Here is a 21,498-nt window from a genome sequence, read left to right on the forward strand (position 1 = left end):
TTATGTCTGCTAGCCCGGTGGATTCCTAGAGCAGGGATCATGTCTCCTTAATTGTCTGCTGCGTCTTCTTTACTGGCACAGAGCCTGACACCTAATGGATGCTCAACCTGTGTTTGCTAAATGAGGAAATGAATGTGTGGCTATTGCTACAATTGCAGAGAGAATTTCCTAAGTGACTGGCACTGAGTAGGTGCTTTGCAAGTGACACCCATGATTTTTCAGTGCCGTTGACACTGGAATCACATGTTGTATCTTCTCATACTCAATCCATGTGGGAGAACGGGGTGAACTTGGAACAACTACAGTCTGAACTGTCCAAGTCAAGAAAAAAATGTGGTGTGATAAACTACTGGCCCGAACAACTAGAAGCATGACACACTTTTTAAAGGCTTAAGGAAACGAGAGATCCATAATTTAAAACGCAGGATCAAAAGTGCAAAAAAGCGGTCCTTAACTCATTTTGCTTGCCCCTCACAACTCACACCACAGGCAGTCCAAGAGCACACGTTCTTGAAGAGCAAGGGGTGAAAAGGAATTCCCTCCTGACATCACCTAACTCCCCCCTTCCTCTCCTCATCTCTGGGGATTATCTTATCTGTCCCTTTAATGTCAGCCAGCCCAAATAGCCTCTTGTCAAATATTTCTGGGGCCTGTACTTGAAGAAAGGAACGATTCTCTCAAATCTTTGAACAGGACATTTTTCTTTCTTTCTTTTTTTTTTTTTATGTCAAAATAAACCATCTGCTTGTACAACTGTTTCTAATTACTTCCCTGCCTAGACTCTCCACTTGAGGGGTTTGGTACCAGCACCCCGCCCAGAGTGCTGCCGCCCAAACCCTCGCAGGCAGCTCGTCCACGCCCTCGCAGCTCCGGGTAGAGCCCGGGTCCTGCACGCCTGGGTGTTTGCGGGTCCCTCTGCCCGGCCGTCTGCTGGGGGCACGTCTCTCCCCTCGGTCTCCCCGCCCCCCGCCCCCGGGAGCCCCACCTCGCAGCCACGCTCCTTGCTTCTGCAGCCTGGAAACTCAGCATGCGTCCCGCAGGCTTGGCGAGCGTCTTGCTGCTGGTGTCCTCCCTTCTCCTGCCGGGGGGGCTGTCAGCTGTTCCACAGAGCTTTTCGCCGTCTCTGAGGTAAGTCTGGTTTGTTTTTCTTGAAGACAGACCTGCCCTGCCTTACGTGCGGGACTCAAAGCTCCGGGATGGCTGCCCCAAGCCAAGGGCAGTTAGGAAGTTGGACGCCACATCAACTGTTTTTCAACCTGTTCCGATGATTCTTCTTCCATCTACACTGTGTATTACCTTACCCCTGTTCATTTGCCCTTCCTTGGGAAAAATACAATCATTGAATACATTTATCATTTCCTCCTACTCCAATACGTATCAGGAGGAATTTTCTGCCATGCCAGGTGTACCTTTGTGCTCTCACCACGTAGAAGGCAGAGCTATTGCGTGGGGCTCGCATTAACATTTTGCATGACATTTTCAAAGAGGATTGGAGGCACATCGCGATAACTAAACTTGTATGCTTTGAAAGTATAGTTTATAAGTATCGCTTCTTGCAACTTGAAAAAGCCTTATGTCTTCTGTTATCATAACCTGTATGGTTCTTTCTATATAATCATCTCTCCTTTTTCATAAAACAACTGCTCCTGACCATCAGCTAGCAACAGGACTTTTGAAAGAGAACTGAAAAGTCAGCGAAGAGTCAGACTTTGGATTAATTTGCATTTAATCTAAATGCACTGTGTAAGGTTCAGTGGCGGACCTCCAAGGGGCAGGCCCGGATCCTCCAGTTCACCTGGAAGACGGTCCTCTTCTTCGGTGGGGCAGGTCACCACTTAGACATCTGTGGTCATTTCTCCGGTGATGACCAGTGGATAGCATCAGCTTGGTTCTCGGAGAAACGGGGGAGGAGGGGGTGCCCAGGCTAACGATCCCCAGGGGGTTGGCATTCGGTCTCCAGTTCGGGATCTGGGTGGACTCTGGGAGGCCGCGGCGGCGGGGCGGGTTGGGGGCGGGTGCTCGGAGCAGAAGGAGCAGTGCCTGGACGTGATCGTGGCCCCCGCTGTGGTCTGTCGCCCCTGCAGGAGCGGCCCGGGCGCCGCCGCGTGCAGGCTGTCCCGGGCCGAGTCGGAGCGCAGGTGCCGCGCGCCCGGGCAGCCCCCAGGGGGCGCTCTGTGCCACGGCCGCGGCCGCTGCGATTGCGGGGTGTGCATCTGTCACGTGAGCGAGCCCGGCGTGTACTTCGGGCCCCTGTGCGAGTGCCACGAGTGGGTGTGCGAGACCTACGACGGCAGCACCTGTGCAGGTAAGGGGGTGCGGCGCCGGGCCCTCCGCACGCGCTCCCCAGGGGGCTTCGGCCCCTTGGGGGAAGCGGAGGCTGGGGACCATCCCATCAGCATCCTAGAAGCCACCACGGGGAGCGGGCGACGGGGGGAGGGCCCTGCCTTCCGCCAGTGGGTTCTGGAATCACGTCTCTTAACCCCGACCTCTGCCCTAGGGCCCAGACTTCAGTGGAAATAATATTTGCTAAGGTTCCCTCGCTCGATTATAAATCTCAGCTTCTACTGTTGCTTCCTCATTACAGACCAATCCTCCCCACTTCCCCGTAAATGGAGTTATTTCGCTGGGCTCTCCACCCTGATCACGCATGTTAATCATCATATTTGCAGAGTGGAAGCCCCTCCACCCTGATCACGCATGTTAATCATAATATTTGCAGAGTGGAAGCCCCTATTTGTTTTATTTCTTAATTGAAGGGTAGCTGATCGACAGTGTGGCGTTAGTTTCTGACCCGTGTTTTCTTTCTTTACCAAGGAAGTACAGGAGAATGTGATTTTCCTAAATTCCAGGGAAGCCCACTGTGTTTTTGAATGTGGATTTGCCCTCTCGTAGGTAGCATGTAGTTGACACGTAGTGGCCTATATCAGAAAACCGTACACCAACACGAGCAGGCCCCAGTTTTCTTGGGAGCGATGGCTTTTGTATTGTTTTTGCTGCTCCCGTTTTTTGGCTTCAATGCAGCTTGGTGTTTTGTAAGGGTGGAGTGAAAATAAATTCATTTCCTTTGCACATTTTAAAGGAGTGATTTGGGTTCTCATACTGGAAGGGGTCAAGCTATTTCTTCGAAGAGAACACCCCTCACATCTATAACCAGTTTCTCATAACAGCACCGTTTGCTTGGAGCCAAGAACCTCAATCAGGTCATTGTGAATGATCCAGGCCCTCGGTCAGTAAAAGTGCATCCTCAGTGCACTTTTGTGGGAATACACACAGTGCGTTCCCACCAGTGTTTGGCAGACTCGTAGGAAAAAAAAAAAAAAAAATCCACTTATTTTACCCACAGTGTACTGAGAATAAGAGTCCAACACTAACAGAGAGATCAAGCATGAGTTTATAGAAAAATGTTTTTTTTTTTCTCCTGTGGCATTTGGGCCTAGAAGCACAGGGAGGGTACGTAATATGTGGGCTGTTTGACAATGAAAAAAAAAAGTCATATAAGTAATTTGGAGGGCCACAGGTGCTCCTTTGTGTTTGTGTAGCCTTGGAGGCTGCGGTTCAACCCTTTAAAAGTATTGAATGCCACAACTTATTTTAGCTTGTCAGTCCCACATGCTTCAGCGCTATTAAGGGCAGCCCTTTGGAATGAAAGCTAAGTATTGTCTAATATTTCTCTCCAAATTCAACTGTTACCTGGCTTCTCTGGCTTTGATTGCCTCTGGCAAGGCCTCCTCAATATCGTGAGTTCTGGACACATTTTTCAGGGCATTTTGCATTGTTCTTGGATTGGAAACATCAGAAGCAGAATGCAGTTTTTTAGCCAGTAAGCTAGTTCTGGTTACCAGTAGCTTGAACTCCCCTTTTAAAGAAGCTGATCGGTTTCCTTTCTGTTAGTTAAAGGGTAGCTGTGGTATGTATATGTACTCTGATTATCTCCCATGGAAAATGACTTTTTGTTTCATCCTGACATCTTTGTCACTACATTCCTTCCATCCTGGTGCAAAATGCAGCCCTGAGTCATGCATGGTTTTGTTTGCTTGTGTGTACATTCCTGCTTCTCTATATTTAAGACCGAATGAAAGAACTGCGTTTGTTTCCAGTCCTCATCTTTCTGACTGTTGCCCATTGATGCCGGCTCGCTGGGCCTGGTGTAGAATCTGCGCCTGCAAATGCACTGGCTACATTTGCCAGGTCAGTGAGGACAGCCTTACACACAGTCTATCTGGTTATCTTGCCAGCTTGCCCGCTTATTCTGTGCTTCAAGTTTAGCTACTCCATTCTGTCTGCAAGAAATAATTCCTATATTATGGCCAGTAAGATAGAAACATGGGCTTCCCCAGTGGCTCAGCAGTAAAAAGAATCTGCCTGCAATACAGGAGACACAGGGGACATGGGTTCGATCCCTGGGTCAGGAAGATCCCCTGGAGAAGGAAATGGCAACCCACTCCAGTATTCTTGCCTGGGAAATCTCATGGACAGAGGAGCCTCCTGGGCTACAGTCCATGGGGTTGCAAAGAGTCGAACACAACTGAGCACTCACTCAAGATAGAAACAGCAGGTTGTCTTTTATGTTTTATGTGCTTCTGGGCCTTGGTCTCTGTGATGAGCTCCTATAGATGATTTTCAAAAATAGAGTAACTCCCAGAGACTTTCCCCACCTCTGTGAAGAAAACACAGTTCTGCTCTGGCAGGGTATCATAGAGTGGTTAAGACTGTGGGCTCTGGGAGAAGTTTTCCAGGATTTGAATCCTACACTTAACATCTGTCTGAACTTGGGCAGTTACTTAACATTCCTGAGCCTTGATTTCTTCTTCTGTAAAATGGGAATAATAAAGTAGCTATCTTATGGGATTTTTGTGAGGTTTAACAGATGCAGGAGACTTAGAATAGTGTTTTGCATAAAGTCAGTACTCAGTACAGATGAATATGCTTGTATATGTCTATATAACATTATTTTGGGATGTGCAAAAGGTGAGCTAGGATGAATGGATAGAAAGAGATAGACAGATAAAGAGCCTGGCTTTGTGTTTGTTAGTCAGTTGATACTGTGAAAGCAATTTAGTTTCATTAATGTCTTGGGGGTGGGGGGGACCTGTTATTGATCCAAAGTTCAAAAGGTCAAGCCAGGACAGCAATTTTGGCTCAACGGGAGAGCAGCTGTAGGAGATACACTGTGCTCTTTTCAAGTTAAGTCCACTGGGATTCTTACACCGTGACTCATAGGAGACATACTTACTTTAGATGAGCTGGTTGAAAGTGATGACGTTTACACACAATCACAAATGGTCTCTCTCTCCCAGTCTCCACTGGCTCCTGGCACATGGATCTTCCTCCAAATTCTATAGCATAAAGATCTGACCCAGCGATTATTCATGTGGATGTGATGGTCTAATGAGGAGGAAACTCATTTTAGTGAAATATTTCTTTAATAACAGTCAAATGTTTGATTCTATAAAAACAAATATTTGGTTTGGAATTCAGGATATCCTGAATAACCCCCTGGGTACCTGTGATTACACTTAAAGTATTGGTTTCTTAAACATTTTTCCAATCACTTTTTGAAATACATCACTTAAAAGAGTTTCAGTTTTAGGAACTTGGAAAAGCTAATTGAATCCACTGTAGCCAGTTCTATAAAGTGCTATTGGAGAAGGGAATGGCAACCCACTCCAGTGTTCTTGCCTGGAGAATTCCATGGACAGAGGAACTTGGCAGGCTACATACAGTCCATGGGGTCATAAAGAGTCAGACATGACTGAGCAACTAACACACACACACATACACACACACACACACATACATAAAGTGCTATATGGCCTTCCCTGATGGCTCAGTGGGTACAGAATATGCCTGCAGTGTGGGAGATGAAGGAGACTTGGGTTTGATCCCCGGGTCAAGAAGATCCAGGGATCAAACCCATGAATCACATGGGCAGAGGAGCCTAGAGGGTTACAGTCCAAAGGGCTGCAAAGAGTTGGACACGACTGAGTGACTAAGCACTCACACTTGCACACACTAAGTGCTGTATATTTGCTAGACTCTGTTTACTGTTAAAGATGTTGTGCTATTAAAGATGTGGTGTAGTTGCTTAGTCATGTCTGACTCTTTGCAACCCCATGGACTGTAGTTCACCAGGCTCCTCTGTCCCTGGGATTTCCCAGGCAAAAATACTGGAGTGGGTTGCCATTTCATTCTCCAGAGGATCTTTCTGACCCAGGGATTAAACCTGTGTCTCCTGCGTCGGTGGGCGGATTCTTTACCACTGAGCCACCAGGGAAGCCCCGTAAGATGTTGTAAACACATGCATATGTATAACTGAATCACTTTGCTGTATACCTGGAACTAATTCGACATTTTCATCAACTGTATTCCCATATAAAAGGAAAAGTTAAAAAATAATAAAATGAAGGTCAGTTAACTCCAGTAATCCCACTGCTGGGCATACACACTGAGGAAACCAGAAGGGAAAGAGACACGTGTACCCCAATGTTCATCGCAGCACTGTTTATAATAGCCAGGACATGGAAGCAACCTAGATGCCCATCAGCAGATGAATGGATAAGAAAGCTGTGGTACATATACCCAATGGAGTATTACTCAGCCATTAAAAAGAATACATTTGAATCAGTTCTAATGAGATGGATGAAACTGGAACCTATTATACAGAGTGAAGTAAGCCAGAAAGAAAAACACCAATACAGTATACTAACACATATATATGGAATTTAGAAAGATGGTAACAATAACCCTGTGTACGAGACAGCAAAAGAGACACTGATGTATAGATCAGTCTTATGGACTCTGTGGGAGAGGGAGAGGGTGGGGAGATTTGGGAGAATGGCATTGAAACATGTATAATATCATGTAAGAAATGAGTCGCCAGTCCAGGTTCGGTGCACGATACTGGATGCTTGGGGCTGGTGCACTGGGACGACCCAGAGGGATGGTATGAGGAGGGAGGTGGGAGGAGGGTTCAGGATGGGGAACACAGGTATACCTGTGGCAGATTCATTTCGGTATTTGGCAAAACTAATACAATATTGTAAAGTTTAAAAATAAAATAAAATACAGGTGCTACAAAAGATGAGGAATACATGACAGGTTCCCGCTGAGTAGGGAGGTTCAGAGAAATACCAAATGCCTATAAGGCAAAGAAGAATATAATTTCTATGTATTTCTATGAGGGTTCCATTAAGGTAGGAATTAAATATTGTGATGTAAATTCTGGAAAAATTGTAGCATTTGACATAAGTCTTTTAGTATAAGGAGGTTTTTATTCCAAAGGGTGGACAGTTGGAATTCTGAGTGAAGAAAAATGGAAGAAATGGTTTAGAGGCAGAAAAACATGTGGGTGTGTTTGGAGAAGAGTGAAGGGTTCTGGGGCTGGCTTCACTGGAAATTAGGGCTGTGGGAAGCCTAGTGGAAGATATGTTGAGAGCTGCAGCTCTCATCTGGCAGAGAGCTCTGAACCTCAAGGTGAAAGTGAAAAGTGAAAGTCGCTCAGTCGTGTCTAACTCTTTCTCGACCCCATGGACTACACAATCCATGGAATTCTCCAGGCCAGAATGCTGGAGTGGGTAGCCCTTCCCTTCTCCAGGGGATCTTCCCAACCCAGGGATCGAACCCAGGTCTCCTGCAGAAGAACTGCAGGCAGATTCTTTACCAGCTGAGCCACAAGGGAAGCACGCTGAATGTGAAGCCTGTGCTCAGTTAAACAGTATATAGGAACCATGAAGCAGTTTGAACATGGGAGTTTGAACATAATTGATGGTCAGTGATTCATGGAAATAATATGGTGCCTGGGGGCCCAGCAGGTTGGGATTGACACTTGATGGGGAGGAACTCAGGTTAGATCATGTTTAAACACTAGTTCCCAGGGAAGCGAATAAGGATAGAATTATGAGGCATTTTAAAGACTGCTGGAAGATAGAATCATATGCTTCAGTACTCAGGGATGAGTAAGATGGTGTCAGTGATAGAACTGATGGAAGAAAGTCAGGAGAAAGAATCAGAAAACTCATCAATGGTGAGAAGGCCCTGCTAAATTAAAAACTCTTATTTTTATCTGGAATTGCTGTGAAATGAAGAATGATCGCTTATAGAATGAGTCTGGACTTTATGGCACTTCTGGGCTTAGATAGGAATCTTGTCTGAATTGTTAACTGGAGTTAACTTGTTTCTGTCATTCATCCCTGAGACAGTCATTTGATTTCTCTGAAAGTTAGTTTCTTTTTCTGGAACATCTTTATGGATATAAAGAACTTGACATTCTTCAGGATATTATTCAGAATAATTTTTATGTATAAATACATTTAATATGTATATAATTTAAAGATTAATTTACTCAGTTCAGTCGCTTAGTCATGTCCAACTCTTTGTGACCCCATGGACTGCAGCACTCCAGGCCTCCCTGTCCATCACCAACTCCTGGAGTTTACTCAAACTCATGACCATTGAGTCGGTGATGGCATCCGGTGATCTCATCCTCTGTCGTCCCCTTCTCCTCCTGCCCTTAATCTTTCCCAGCATCAGGGTCTTTTCAAATGAGTCAGCTCTTTGCATCAGGTGGCCAAAGTATTGGAGTTTCAGCTTCAACATCAGTCCCTCCAATGAACACCCAGGACTGATTTCCTTTAGGATGGACTGGTTGGTTCTCCTTGCAGTCCAAGGGACTCTCAAAAGTCTTCTCCAACACCACAGTTCAAAGCATCAATTCTTTGACGCTCAGCTTTCTTTATAGACCAACTCTCACATCCATACATGACTACCGGAAAAACCACAGCCTTGACTAGATGGACCTTTGTTGGCAAAGTAATGTTCCTGTTTTTTAATATGCTATCTAGGTTGGTCATAACTTTCTTTCCAAGGAGCAAGCATCTTTTAATTTCGTGGCTGCAATCACCATTTACAGTGATTTTGGAGCCCAAAAAAGATTAATAGATTTAATTTATTCAGACTATGAAACATCCTTATAAGCATTGATTTAAACACACATGGTATGAAAATACTTAAAATACATGGAAATACCCCTAATATGGAAGTATTGGTAATTTTTTTTCTGGCAGCTATTTCTGACATCTACACTGTTAAGTACTATGAGAACTGTGTATGATTATTCATGAGAGCTGGATTTTCTGAATCCTTATAGTCTGTCCTAGAACTGTTGGACCTACTTGCTCCTCACAGTTGCATTTTACTTAAAATTTTTTTCAAAACTGGAGTATAGTTGTTTTACAATGTTTCTACTTTACAGCACTGTGAAGTAGCTATGGTGTGCATATATCCCCTCCCTCTTGGACCTCCCTTCCATCCTCCCATCTCACCCCTCCAGGCCGTCACAGAGCGCCGAGTTGAGCTCTCTGTTATACAGCTGCTTCCTACTAGCTATCTGTCTAACATGTGGTAGTGTATACATGTCCGTGCTACTTTCTCAATTCATCTCCCTCATCTCACATGCCTCCACCCCATGTTCACAGGTCCATTCCCTACGCCTGCGTCTCTGTCTCTGCCCTGAAGATAGGTTCATCAGGACCATTTTCCTAGATTCCACATACATGCATTAATATACAGTCTCTCTTTTTCTGTTTCTGACCTATTCACTGTGTATGACAGATTCTAGATTTGTCCACATCTCTACAAATGACCCAATTTTGTTCCTTTTTATGGCTGAATAATATTCCATTGTATATTTGCATTACATCTTTATCCACTCCTCTGCTGACGGACGTTTAAGTTGCGTTCATGTCCTGGCTACTGTAAAGAACGCTGTGATGAACACTGGGGTACATGTGTCTTTGGAATTAGGTTGCATTTTTCTTTGAATAACTGTCTCCAAACCTATTTTGTGGAATCACTCTTCAGTTTTTCTTTCTTAGTGGTCTTCTGTTTTCCACCTTGCCCCCCCCCACACCTCCCTTAGCTGCAGTTCTGTATCCAAAGATTCAACCTACCTTGGATCATGGAGTACTGGGGTACATGTTTATTGTAACACATCCACATTGTAAGTGGCATTGTGCAGTTCAAACCTGTGTAGTTCAAAGGTCAGCTGATTTAGTGAAACATTAGTACAGGTCCTAGAGACATCAGGGGTGGGCTTGTTTAATCACAGGAATGTAAACCAACTTAAGACTGAATAGTAATCATTCTAGTTCTTGAAACTCTCTGATTTCCAGTCCTGTACTTGAGTCCTCTCCCTGCTCTCCAAACTTTTCTTTCTCTCACTATTCATCATGTTTACTTCATTTCCAAATTCTGCTCATTTGGGGCAAGGAGTTCAGCTATTATTTCTATTATCTTGTTTCTTGGTCATCCACAGTCTTTGAAGTCTTGGTGTCTATTCTAAGAGTTGATGTCTTTAGGTATTAATGTTATATATATATTCACTTTTTTCAAATCTTGCTTTATCATGTATGCTACTGCTCTAAGTCGCTTCAGTCGTGTCCGACTCTGTGGGACCCCATAGACGGCAGCCCACCAGGCTCCCCCATCCCTGGGATTCTCCAGGCAAGAACACTGGAGTAGGTTGCCATTTCCTTCTCCAATGCATGAAGATGAAAAGTGAAAGTGAAGTCGCTCATTCGTGTCTGATCCTCAGCGACCGCATGGACTGCAGCCCTCCAGACTCCTCTGTCCATGGGATTTTCCAGGCAAGAGTACTGGAGTTGGCTGCCATTGCCTTCTCCGTTATCATGTATATGTACTTATAAATAATATAAATACCAAGGCCTGGGGAAGTTCTCTTTATGCATATATATTCTGGTTGCCAGTTAAAGCATATATGCTGCTGCTGCTGCTGCTAAGTCGCTTCAGTCGTGTCTGACTCTGTGCGACCCCATAGACGACAGCCCACCAGGCTCCCCCGTCCCTGGGATTCTCCAGGCAAGAACACTGGAGTGGGTTGCCATTTCCTTCTCCACTGCGTGAAAGTGAAAAGTGAAAGTGAAGTCTCGCAGTCGTGTATGACTCTTCTCGATCCCATGGACTACAGCCTACCAGGCTCCTCTGTCCATGGGATTTTCCAGGAAAGAGTACTGGAGTGGGGTGCCATTGCCTTCTCCGTAAAGCATATATATGTGTATGCAAATATGTATTTGCTACCTTAAATTTATACACATATGTTATATACATCTGAATACATAAATATGTCTTCAGACATATGTTTGCATGTATATGTGTTTATGGCATGTATGTGGGTATTAATATATGAGTATATGCACAATTGCATTTACCTATGTGTGTAAATCTACATGTACTACAAAGACACACCCAGGTAACCCCTCTTTCCGAAAGACTGCTGTCTGCAGAGGGGAGTCCATTACATTTTCAAATCTTTGCAATGCTAATACTTCTGATAGAAAAGGCACCTTGGGTTGTTATCACATTTGTAAACCTACTACAAACCAACAGCTTATTGGGGAATACTTTGGGTGATTGCCTCTTCAAAACATCTCATGAAGACAGTGGGAAGTTACTTGGTTGGTTCCTAATTTGGTTGTCTTTTTCACTGTTCAGTCAATTAGGCTGCTGAAGTCACATTTGAACTACGATTCCTATTTGGTAAGAATGAATGAATGAAAGTTGCTCAGTAGTGTCTGACTCTTTTTGACCTCATGGGCTGTAGCCCACCAGGCTCATCTGGCCATGGGATTCTCCAGGCAAGAGTACTGAAGTGGGTTGCCATTCTCTCCTCCATAGGATCTTCCCAACCCAGGGACTGAACCTGGGTCTCCTGCATTGCAGGCAGATTCTTTATTGATGGAGCCACCAGAGAAGCCCCATATTTGGTAAAGAAGTTCTCTAATTCTAATACTAAAACTTTGTTCATAGACAGGAATGAAAAATGACTCCCTTTCCTACTCTTTAAGTGAAAAATAGTACTGCTTTTGTCACTAACATATTTTTATTCTGCATACATTTTATGGAGAATCTGAAAATTCCTTAAGGCCCCCTGTTCCATGCTGAAGCTTTGAATCCAGGGTTAGATGCAAAATCACTGAGGATTCTTCTTACAGCTCGCAGTCCTAAAACTATAAACCAAATCATAAATTTTCTCTATCCTCAAGGCAATAATATTTTCTTGTCTGGTTTTGCCTATAACAATAAATTCTACTATTACAGAAATTTGATTTCCTGGTTAGTTCATCTGAATTTTCTAATCATACCTCAGCAGGGAGAAAAAAGGAAATAAGTAAAATGAGATAAATCAACTTTTATGTCTAACTGGACTGAGCTTCCTGGATGACTCAACAGTAAAGAATCTTACCTGTAACAGGAGACACAGGAGATGTGGGTTTAGTCCCTGGGTTGGGAAGATCCCCTGGAGGAGGAAATGGCAACCCTCTCCAGTATTCCTGCCTGGGAAATGCCATGGACAGAGGAGCCTGGCGGACTACAGGGGTCACAGAGTCAGACATGACTGAGCACAGGCGCGAACTTCAGGAGAAGACAACTGGATTAGGAGACAGAAGAAACAGTTGGAGGTGTGGTGGGGGACTGAAAGGGAGCTATCTTGTAGGAGGAATTTGGTTGAGCTTTCTACCTTTCTTTCTGCCTAGAATGCATGTGGAGTTCCAGAAGTCTGTCTTTAAAATTGAAGTGTAGTTAATTTACGACATTGTGTTCATTTCAGGCGTGCAGCACAGTGGCGTTCAGATGTCAATGTGTGTGTGTGTGTGTGTGTGCACACGCGCATGTGTGAGTGTATGTTTTTTTTTCTGTTCCTTTCCATGGTAGGTTAATCTAAGTTATTGAATATACCTCCCTGTTTCGTACAGTAGGACCTTGCTCTTTATTTGATATATAGTAGTCTGTATCTGTTAATCCTATATTCCTGTTTTATCTTTCCCCTTTGGTAACCATAACTTTGTTTTCTATGTCTGTGGATCTATTTCTGTCTTGTAAATAAATTTGTTTGTGTTATTTTTAGTTTGCACATGTAAGTGAGATGTAATATTTGTCTTTCTCTGTCTGACTTACTTCACTCCATAGGATAATCTCTAGCTCCATTCACGTTGCTGCAAATGGCATTATTTCATTCCTTTTTATAGCAGATATTTCATGTTGTGTGTATATATTTATATATTATTGCACCTCCTTTGGGCTTCCGTTATAGCTCAGTCGATAAAGAATCCACCTGCAATGCAGGAGGCCCAGTTCAATTCCTGGGTCGGGAAAATCCACTGGAGAAGGGATAGACTACCCACTCCAGTATTCTTGGGCTTCCCCTGTGGCTCAGCTGGTAAAGAATCCACCTGCAATGTGGGAGACTGGGTTCGATCCCTGGGTTGGGAAGATCCTCTGGAGAAGGGAAAGGCTATGAACTGTAGAGTCCATGGAGTCACAAAGACTCGGACACGACTGAGTGAGTTGCACTCACTCACCACCTCCTTTTATTGACATATATACCTTAAGTGCCTCAGCACATAGAATGAAATTCAAGTAAGTTAAATATGTATGTGCTGTGTCTCCCCTTCAGTCTTATTGTTAATTAAAGCCTCTTATTAATATTAAATTTAGGGTGTATACATCCCTCTTTTCCCATGATTATATAAATATGTGTTATGAACACATATAGATAGGTTGTTTCCATTCATTTTTCTTACTTTTTTTCTTTAAGAATAGATCATGGCCCACAGTCTAGTTTTTACATATATGATTAAGAATTTTCATAAGTATATGATGTGCTATAGTATGAATGTATTACGTCATTAGACTGTCTGCCTATTAGTGAACACTCTGGTTGTTTGAAGTTTTTGTTATTTTTGTGTTTTTTGATATAGAGACTTTAAAGAGCATTCGATTTAAAATTGCTCACACATACTCACACTCATACACTCACACAGCTCTCTAGCACTCTGGCTCTTGCACAAGCAAGTACACACTAGAGTCAGTTGGGTTCCGAGACACTTAAGAGGGCATCTCCAGGCAACAGAAGTGTGAATAAAAGTGTCTTCCTGTGTTGAGAATCTTGGCAAAGGGAAACTTCAAACAGGGTGGAAGCGGGAGATATGAAGCTTTTGTCCTTTGGGAAATTTCGATTCCAAGCCTGATCTGGGATTCAAGGTCGTGAGTCACATCTGAGAAGGAGGAGGAGTATAGTACTGCTGGGTAGAGAGGACCACAGGGGATGGGCCAGGGCATTCTCAGAGCCCCACATGGGTAAATTCTCAAGCTATTTCCCATTAACTCTTAAATTGATAAAGATTGAGAGCTGCAAGAAGGTTGCAAATCTCATTTTCTTTGGAAAAAGAGTGCTTTGTCTTTTCAAGGATCACATTTCCTGGCAAATAAGAAACTCTATTTGGTAATAGAACTCATTCTTCTGTCTACTCTAAATCATCTTATTTAAGGCTGGCTAGAATGATGGCTTTGTAAAGGGAAAAGAAAAATAAGACCTTGATAAGAGTGCTCACTGGTCTGACCTTGTGTCACCTCAGTCTTAATTTATGTGGTGGGACAGGCTTCTGTGCCAAAGTGCCTATCCTCCTAATTGTACGTGATCGCTTGTTCGAACATCAAATTGTTCCAAGTCAATAGTGACCCACTCCAGTTTCCTGATTTATTATTTCATCTGGATATTTCCTAGGAAAAGGCGGGCTAAATTTTTTTCTGAAAAGAGGCCAGTGAGTTAGGTATTGCTTAGAAGCTTCTCTTACAGCAATGCATGAATGTAAATTTGTGATTTAGCCAATGAGAACAAGGAGCCCAAATCAAGAAATCAAAAAGCACGGTCAATGTATTTCCTAATTGGTCATTACTGCTCTTTCAAAGCTGTCATTTTCTGCTGTGCACAACAGTTAGACAAAACTAGTTATTTCTCTAAACAAAATGACTTGGCCATTTAATTAAACCCTTTCTTCTCCAAAATACAGAAGACAAGTTATAAACTTTTTTTTTCTTTCTTGATCAACACCATTATTTGTATAAGTTCTAAAAGCAGTATTGATGTGAAAATAACTCATCTTTAAGAAAGAAAGGACATTTTTAAGAAACTAAGAAAATATTTTTTTGAGAAAGAAAGCAAATAATTGATTTGTTAGCTGTGTACTGGATAGACTTCTTTAGATTCCTTCCTTGGGCTTCCCTGGTGGCTCAGATGGTAAAGCATCTGCCTGCAGTGCAGGAGACCCGGGTTCAATCCCTGGGTTGGGAAGATCCCCTGGAGAAGGAAATGGCAACCCAGTCCAGTACTCTTGCCTGGAAAATTCCATGGACTGAGTAGCCTGGTAGGCTACAGTCCATGGGATTGCAAAGAGTCAGACATGACTGAGCAACTTCAGTTTGAATAGATTTGAGCCCTAAAATTAGTGTTGTGTTAGTAATACAAAAGAATAATAGAAAAATATCTACTTACTTTTGAGCATGCTTTGATGGAAAATATTTTCATACGTATGAATTCATTCACTTTGCTGACAAAAGTCCGTATAGTCAAAGCTATGGTTTTTTCCAGTAGTCATGTGCAGATATGAGAGTTGGACGATAAAGAAGGCTGAGTGCTGAAAAATTAATGCTTTTGAATTGTGGTGCTGGAGAAGACTCTTCAGAGTCCCTTGGACTGCAAGGAGATCAAACCAGTCCATCCTAAAGGACATCAACCCTGAATATTCATTGGAAGGACTGATGCTGAAGCTCAAATACTTTGGCCACTTGATGTGAAGAGCTGACCCATTTAAAAATACCCTAATGCTGGGGAAGACTGAGGATAGGAGGAGAAGGGGGTGACAGAGAGTGAGATGGTTGGATGGCACCACTGGCTCAATGGACATGAATTTGAGCAAACTTTGGGAGATAGTGAAAGACAGGGAAGCCTGGCTTGCTATAGTCCATGGGGTCACAGAGTCAGACATGACTGAAAGACTGAACAACAATGAATTCATTCACTTCTTCTATAACTTGAAAGAGGTGGTCAAAATTATTCTTCAGGGACTTCCCTGGTGGTCCAGTGGTTAAGACTCTGTGCTTCCAATGCAGGGGGTACAGGTTCAATCCCTGACTGAGGAGCTAACATCCCACATGCAACACTGCACAGTCAAAAAGTTATATATATATATATATATATATATATATATATATATATATATATATATATGTATATATATCGGAGAAGGCAATGGCACCCCACTCCAGTACTCTTGCCTGGAAAATCCCATGGATGGAGGAGCCTGGTAGGCTGCGGTCCATGGGGTCGCTAAGAGTTGGACACAACTGAGCGACTTCACTTTCACTTTTCACTCTCACGCATTGGAGAAGGAAATGGCAACCCACTCCAATGTTCTTGCCTGGAGAATCCCAGGGATGGGGGAGCCTGGTGGGCTGCCGTCTATGGGGTCTCACAGAGTTGGACATGACTGAAGCGACTTAGCAGCAGCATATATATATATATAACATTTATATATATATAAAATTCTCTATCATACTGAGTAACCCAAGAAGAAATACGTCCCCCAAATCAATAGGTACCTTCTCTTCAAGCATATTAAAGTTGTCCTGAGACAACATATTTAGGGGAAATTGTTCAGTTGCTGAGTCTTGTCCAACTCTTTGCAACCCCATGGACTACAGCACTCCAGGCCTCCCTGTCCATTACCAACTTCCAGAGCTTGCTCAAACTCATGTCCATTGAGTCGGTGATGCCATCCAACCATCTCATTCTCTGTCATCCCCTTCTCCTCCCGCCTTCAGTCTTTCACAGCATCGGGGTCTTTTCTAATGAGTCAGTTATTTCCAACAAGTGGCCAAAGTATTGGAGCTTCAGCTTCAGCATCAGTCCTTCCAATGAATAGTCAGGGTTGACTTCCTTTAGGATGGACTGGTTGGATATCCTTGCTGTCCAAGGGACTCTCAAGTCTTCTCCAGCACCACAGTTCAAAAATATCAATTCTTGGGCACTCAGCCTTCTTTATGTTATAATATTTAGGGGAAATATTTTCATGAGTTTGGAGTCTTGAAATGAGAACCTCATTATTCAGGAGCCTCATTTTTCCATTGAAAATATATCTTGATTTTTTTCCTTTTTTGTGGAGAAGCAGATTGTGCCTCTCCTTTCTGTCGTATGTCAGAGATAGTGCACATAATAGCTCAAATATTGGGCAGGAGAAAGAACACCTCATTCATTAGCATCAAAAGAAGTCCAGGTAACAGAAATCACTGAGGCTAAATTACTCATACCAACAAAGAGCTTTTCTCTCAGCTGTAACTGAAATTCTTAGAGTGATTGCATTTAGCACTAAATAAGGATTCACTGGAGTCAGCAATAGGGGAAACTCTTTCACAACCTTTGGTTTTCCTTTTCCATAAAATCAAAAGAAAACATAGGTAGGAGAGTTGAATACATATTTCTTATTTTCATGGACGTGAACTAGTATTATTTTGTGTATTACCCATTTTGGATAGTATGACTAAATCAACTTAGATATTATTTTTGCTCTTATAAAATTAAAGTGTTTATAATATAAAATCCAGAAGTTCAAATACATGCGCTTAAAAATGTATGTATGGCGTTTTTTAGAACAAAGAGATATGAATTGACGGCAGTGCACCAGGAAAGAAGAAAAGTGTGCAGAGAAAACTGAACAATTTTGATTAGGTCATCATGAGCGTTACCTTTGTGCCCTGAAGGTGGGCATGTCAACCTTTGCATCTTGATATGCGGGTTCTGGGGACATGCTACATCTATCACTCATCAATCTGCCTGGCATGTAACGTTTCTGAATGCTTCTATCTCAGACAGCCCTGCTTAAATGCTGCTGCTGCTAAGTCGCTTCAGTGTGTCCGACTCTGTGCGACCCCATAGACGGCAGCCCACCAGGCTCCCCCGTCCCTGGGATTCTCCAGGCAAGAACACTGGAGTGGGTTGCCATTGCTTTCTCCAATCCATGAAAGTGAAAAGTGAAAGTGAAGTAGCTCAGTTGTGTCAGACTCTTAGGGACCCCATCGGCTGCAGCTTACCAAGCTCCTCCATTCATGGGATTTTCTAGGCAAGAGTACTGGAGTGGGATGCCGTTGCCTTCTCCGTGCTTAAATGCTAGATGAAGAATTTTAAGGCTTTTGAGGGATAGCACACTGATTTGTTATTCATAAAGCCTTTCTGTTCATGCATATACATGCGTGCTCAGTCATGTCTGACTCTTTGCCCGCCAGGCTCCTCTGTTCATGGGATTTCCCAGGCAAGAATACTGGAATGGGTTGCCATTTCCTTTTTCAGGGGATCTTCCTGACCCAAGGATTGAACCCGAGTCTCCTGAGTCTCCTGCGTTGGTAAGAGGATTCTTTACCACTGCGCCACCTGGGAATCCCAATAAAGCCTTCATTGAATTTAATGATCTGCCCTTTAGGAGAGCTGAGTGAGAATGTTTGGACAGGATGGAAATGCAGAGGCAGACTGCTCTAGAAAATGCCTGGGAATTGGAATTAAAAAAACAAAGCAAGCTCCTTGTTCTTTCTCCAATATTGTTGTTCACTGTGTGTCCTTGTGAAAGTCACTTAACTTCTCTGAGCCTCAGTGAAATTAACTTTCACAAGCATTTGTTAAATATCTCCACAAGAATGTCTAGAGAGGTCGCTCTGCTTTTTCTGCGAGGTGGGTAGGTAGATGGGAGTTGAGGAGCTGAGGGCAATTATTTTCTCAGCCATAGGATTTAACATAAATATTTGAATACAGTGGTTCCTCAGTGGAATTAATGGATTGATGTGATTGTGACAATCTGATATTTAGATCTAATTTGGGGGTCATTATGTTTCCTTTTGAAGTGTAACCGTGTTAAGTTGATTACATCGAAGATTATATTGGCATCTTGAGGATTTTTATGAAGGGATGAGAAAATTTTTAAGGAAAAGCAAAAATGTATCTAGAAACTAATAGTCAAGAAGGGATTCATATCATTTTCATAAAAAGGAATTCCTTAATTATAAACATAATTTTTCTGTGTGTCAGAGGGGAAGAGTTCCTTTCCACTGTACTTAAATATATAAAATCTGTTGTTTTATGGCATCTTCCAGCTGATCTTTGTATAAATGCATGCTCCAAAGGCCATGGTGGTGGTGGTGGTGGTGGTTTAGTCGCTAAGTCACATCTGAACCTTGTGACCCCTGGACTGTAGCCCGCCAGGCTCCTCTGTCCATAGGATTTCCCAAGCAAGAGGAGTGGAGTGGGGTGCCATTTCCTTCTCCAGGGGACCTTCCCATCCTAGGGATTAAACCCTCATCTCCTGCATTGCAGGTGAATTCTTTACCACTGAGCCACCAGGGAAGCCCCCTAACGCCGTAAAATACAGCAATTTAATGAAAACCAAACTATTGACCCATGTCACCACATAAGCAAATAGGCTCAGTGGCTGGCTGTTTCCATGCACGTGTTCAGTAAGCCATTTATCTACTTTTAAATTAAATTACTGTCTTTAATTTTCATACCTGTTCTGCCTTAGAAGAGTATTTTATGTAGCATGATGTGTTTGGTTTTTGGGTGAGCTATTTGGGGACTTTCTTTTATGTCCTGAGAACTTCTAAAAAGCATTGTAATAAGTCTGTGTGTTTGGTATTATCCAGATTTCTGTTCTTCAGATTTTAAACAATGGAGCTCAATTTGTTTAAGAGGAAGAAGAGTGTAAACAGTTTTAAATTGTGTGAGAGGTCAGTGCCCCCAGTGGTTGGTCAGTGAACCATTGTAAAGTCATTGGCACCACTGTTATGCATGTAGCTCAGTAATTTAATGCAGAATGTATTTCTTGTTTCTAGTGAAGAACTGTAGGTCCTTTAGGGACTAATTTCTCCATGAAGTTTGATTGATTCTGAAATGCAAAATACTTACAGTTTTATTGGAAGTCAGTATGAGTATAAATATTTTTGACAAAAATGTGTGTAATTAGTATTTCTAATAAGTTAGTTGGTATAAATTAGTCACCAACATTAAAAGCTGAAACTGAAAATGGACCACTTTTTCATATTTAAAAAGGAGAAGGCAATGGCAACCCACTCCAGTATTCTTGCCTGGAAAATCCCATGGATGGAGGAGCCTGGCAGGCTATAGTCCATGGGGTCACAAAGAGTCAGACACAACTGAGTGACTTCACTCACTTTTCATATTTAAAGACTTATACAGATATAAAATTTAGAGATACAGATCATTGTGTCGTATGTGTGTAATCACTATGCCATTTATTGGTTCAGTTACCAGCTATTTATGGAGAACTATGTGGTTAGTTGGCGGTGTTTTTTTTCAGTCCCTCGGTCGTGTCCAACTGTTTGTGACCCCATGGACTGCAGCACGCCAGGCTTCCCTGTCCTTCAGTATCTCCTGGAGTTTGCTCAAACTCATGTCCATTGAGTCAGTGATGTCTTCCAACCATCTTGTCCTCTGTCGTCCCCTTCTCCTCCTGCCTTCAATTTTTCCCAGCATCAGGGTCTTTTCCAATGAGTCAGTTCTTCGCATCAGGTGGCCAAAGTATTGGAGCTTCAGCTTCAGCATCAGTCCTTCCAATGAATACTTAGGACTGATTTCCTTTGATTGACTGGTTTGATCTCCTTGCCATCCAAGGGACTCTTAAGAGTCTTCTCCAACACCGTAGTTCAAAAGCGTCAGTTCTTCGGCACTCAACTTTTTTATGGTCCAACTCTCACCTCCATACATGACTACTGTAAAAACCATAGGTTTGACTAGATGGACCTTTGTTGGCAAAGTAATGTCTCTGCTTTTTAATGTGTCGTCTAGGTTTGTCATAGCTTTTCTTCCAAGGAGCAGTGTCTTTTAATTTCATGGCTGCAGCGATTTTGAAGCCCAAGAAAATAAAATCTGTCACTGTTTCCATTGTTTCCCCATCTCTTTGCCATGAAGTGACATGACCAAATGCCATGATCTTCGTTTTTTGAATATTGAGTTTTAAGCCAGCTTTTTCACTTTCCTCTTTCACCTTCATCAAGAGGCTCTTTAGTTCCTCTTCAGTTTCTGCCATAAGGGTGGTGTCATCTCTGTATCTGAGGCTATTGATATTTCTCCTGCCAATCTTGATTCCAGCTTGTGCTTCGTCCAGCCCGGCATTTCTCATGATGGTCTCTGAATAAAAGTTAAATAAGCAAGGTGACAGTATACAGACTTGACTTACTCCTTTCCCAATTTTGAACCAGTCCATTGTTCCATGTCTGGTTCTGTTGCTTCTTGACCTGCATACAGGTTTCTCAGGAGGCAGGTAAGGTGGTTTGGTATTCCCATCTCTTTAAGAATTTTCCACAGTTTGTTATGATCCATACAGTCAAAGGCTTTAGTGTAGTCAATGAAGCAGAATTAGATGTTTTTCTGGATTGCCAGTTTATTATCTGATGGATTGTGTTAGGAGCCAGAAGACTGAACAGTTATACTCTTGAGCTCAACTCATTTTCTCTACAATATTGCATCCAGAGAAGCTTCTAGTTATTGAAACGTGTATTTTGATTTGTGTTTATACTCTTTAAATACAGGTTACCATTTCATTAGGATTGTGAAAGATGAATGAGAAATAAAATGATAGGTTG

General features: G+C 42.8%; 1 protein-coding gene across 1 annotated transcript in view; it reads left to right on the forward strand.

Moving 5' to 3' along the window:
- Positions 1 to 830: 830 nt before the first annotated feature.
- The window catches only part of ITGBL1 (integrin subunit beta like 1), a 235,709-nt gene continuing 215,041 nt past the window's right edge, over positions 831 to 21,498 (forward strand). Inside the window, exons 1-2 of the mRNA XM_061435329.1 lie at positions 831 to 1,128; positions 2,085 to 2,305. Of these exons, the coding sequence (XP_061291313.1) occupies positions 1,028 to 1,128; positions 2,085 to 2,305 (322 nt within the window). The 5' untranslated portion in view covers positions 831 to 1,027. The remainder of the gene's footprint in view (positions 1,129 to 2,084; positions 2,306 to 21,498) is intronic.

This window comes from Bos javanicus, chromosome 12, assembly GCF_032452875.1.
Source record: "Bos javanicus breed banteng chromosome 12, ARS-OSU_banteng_1.0, whole genome shotgun sequence".
Lineage (NCBI taxonomy): Eukaryota > Metazoa > Chordata > Mammalia > Artiodactyla > Bovidae > Bos > Bos javanicus.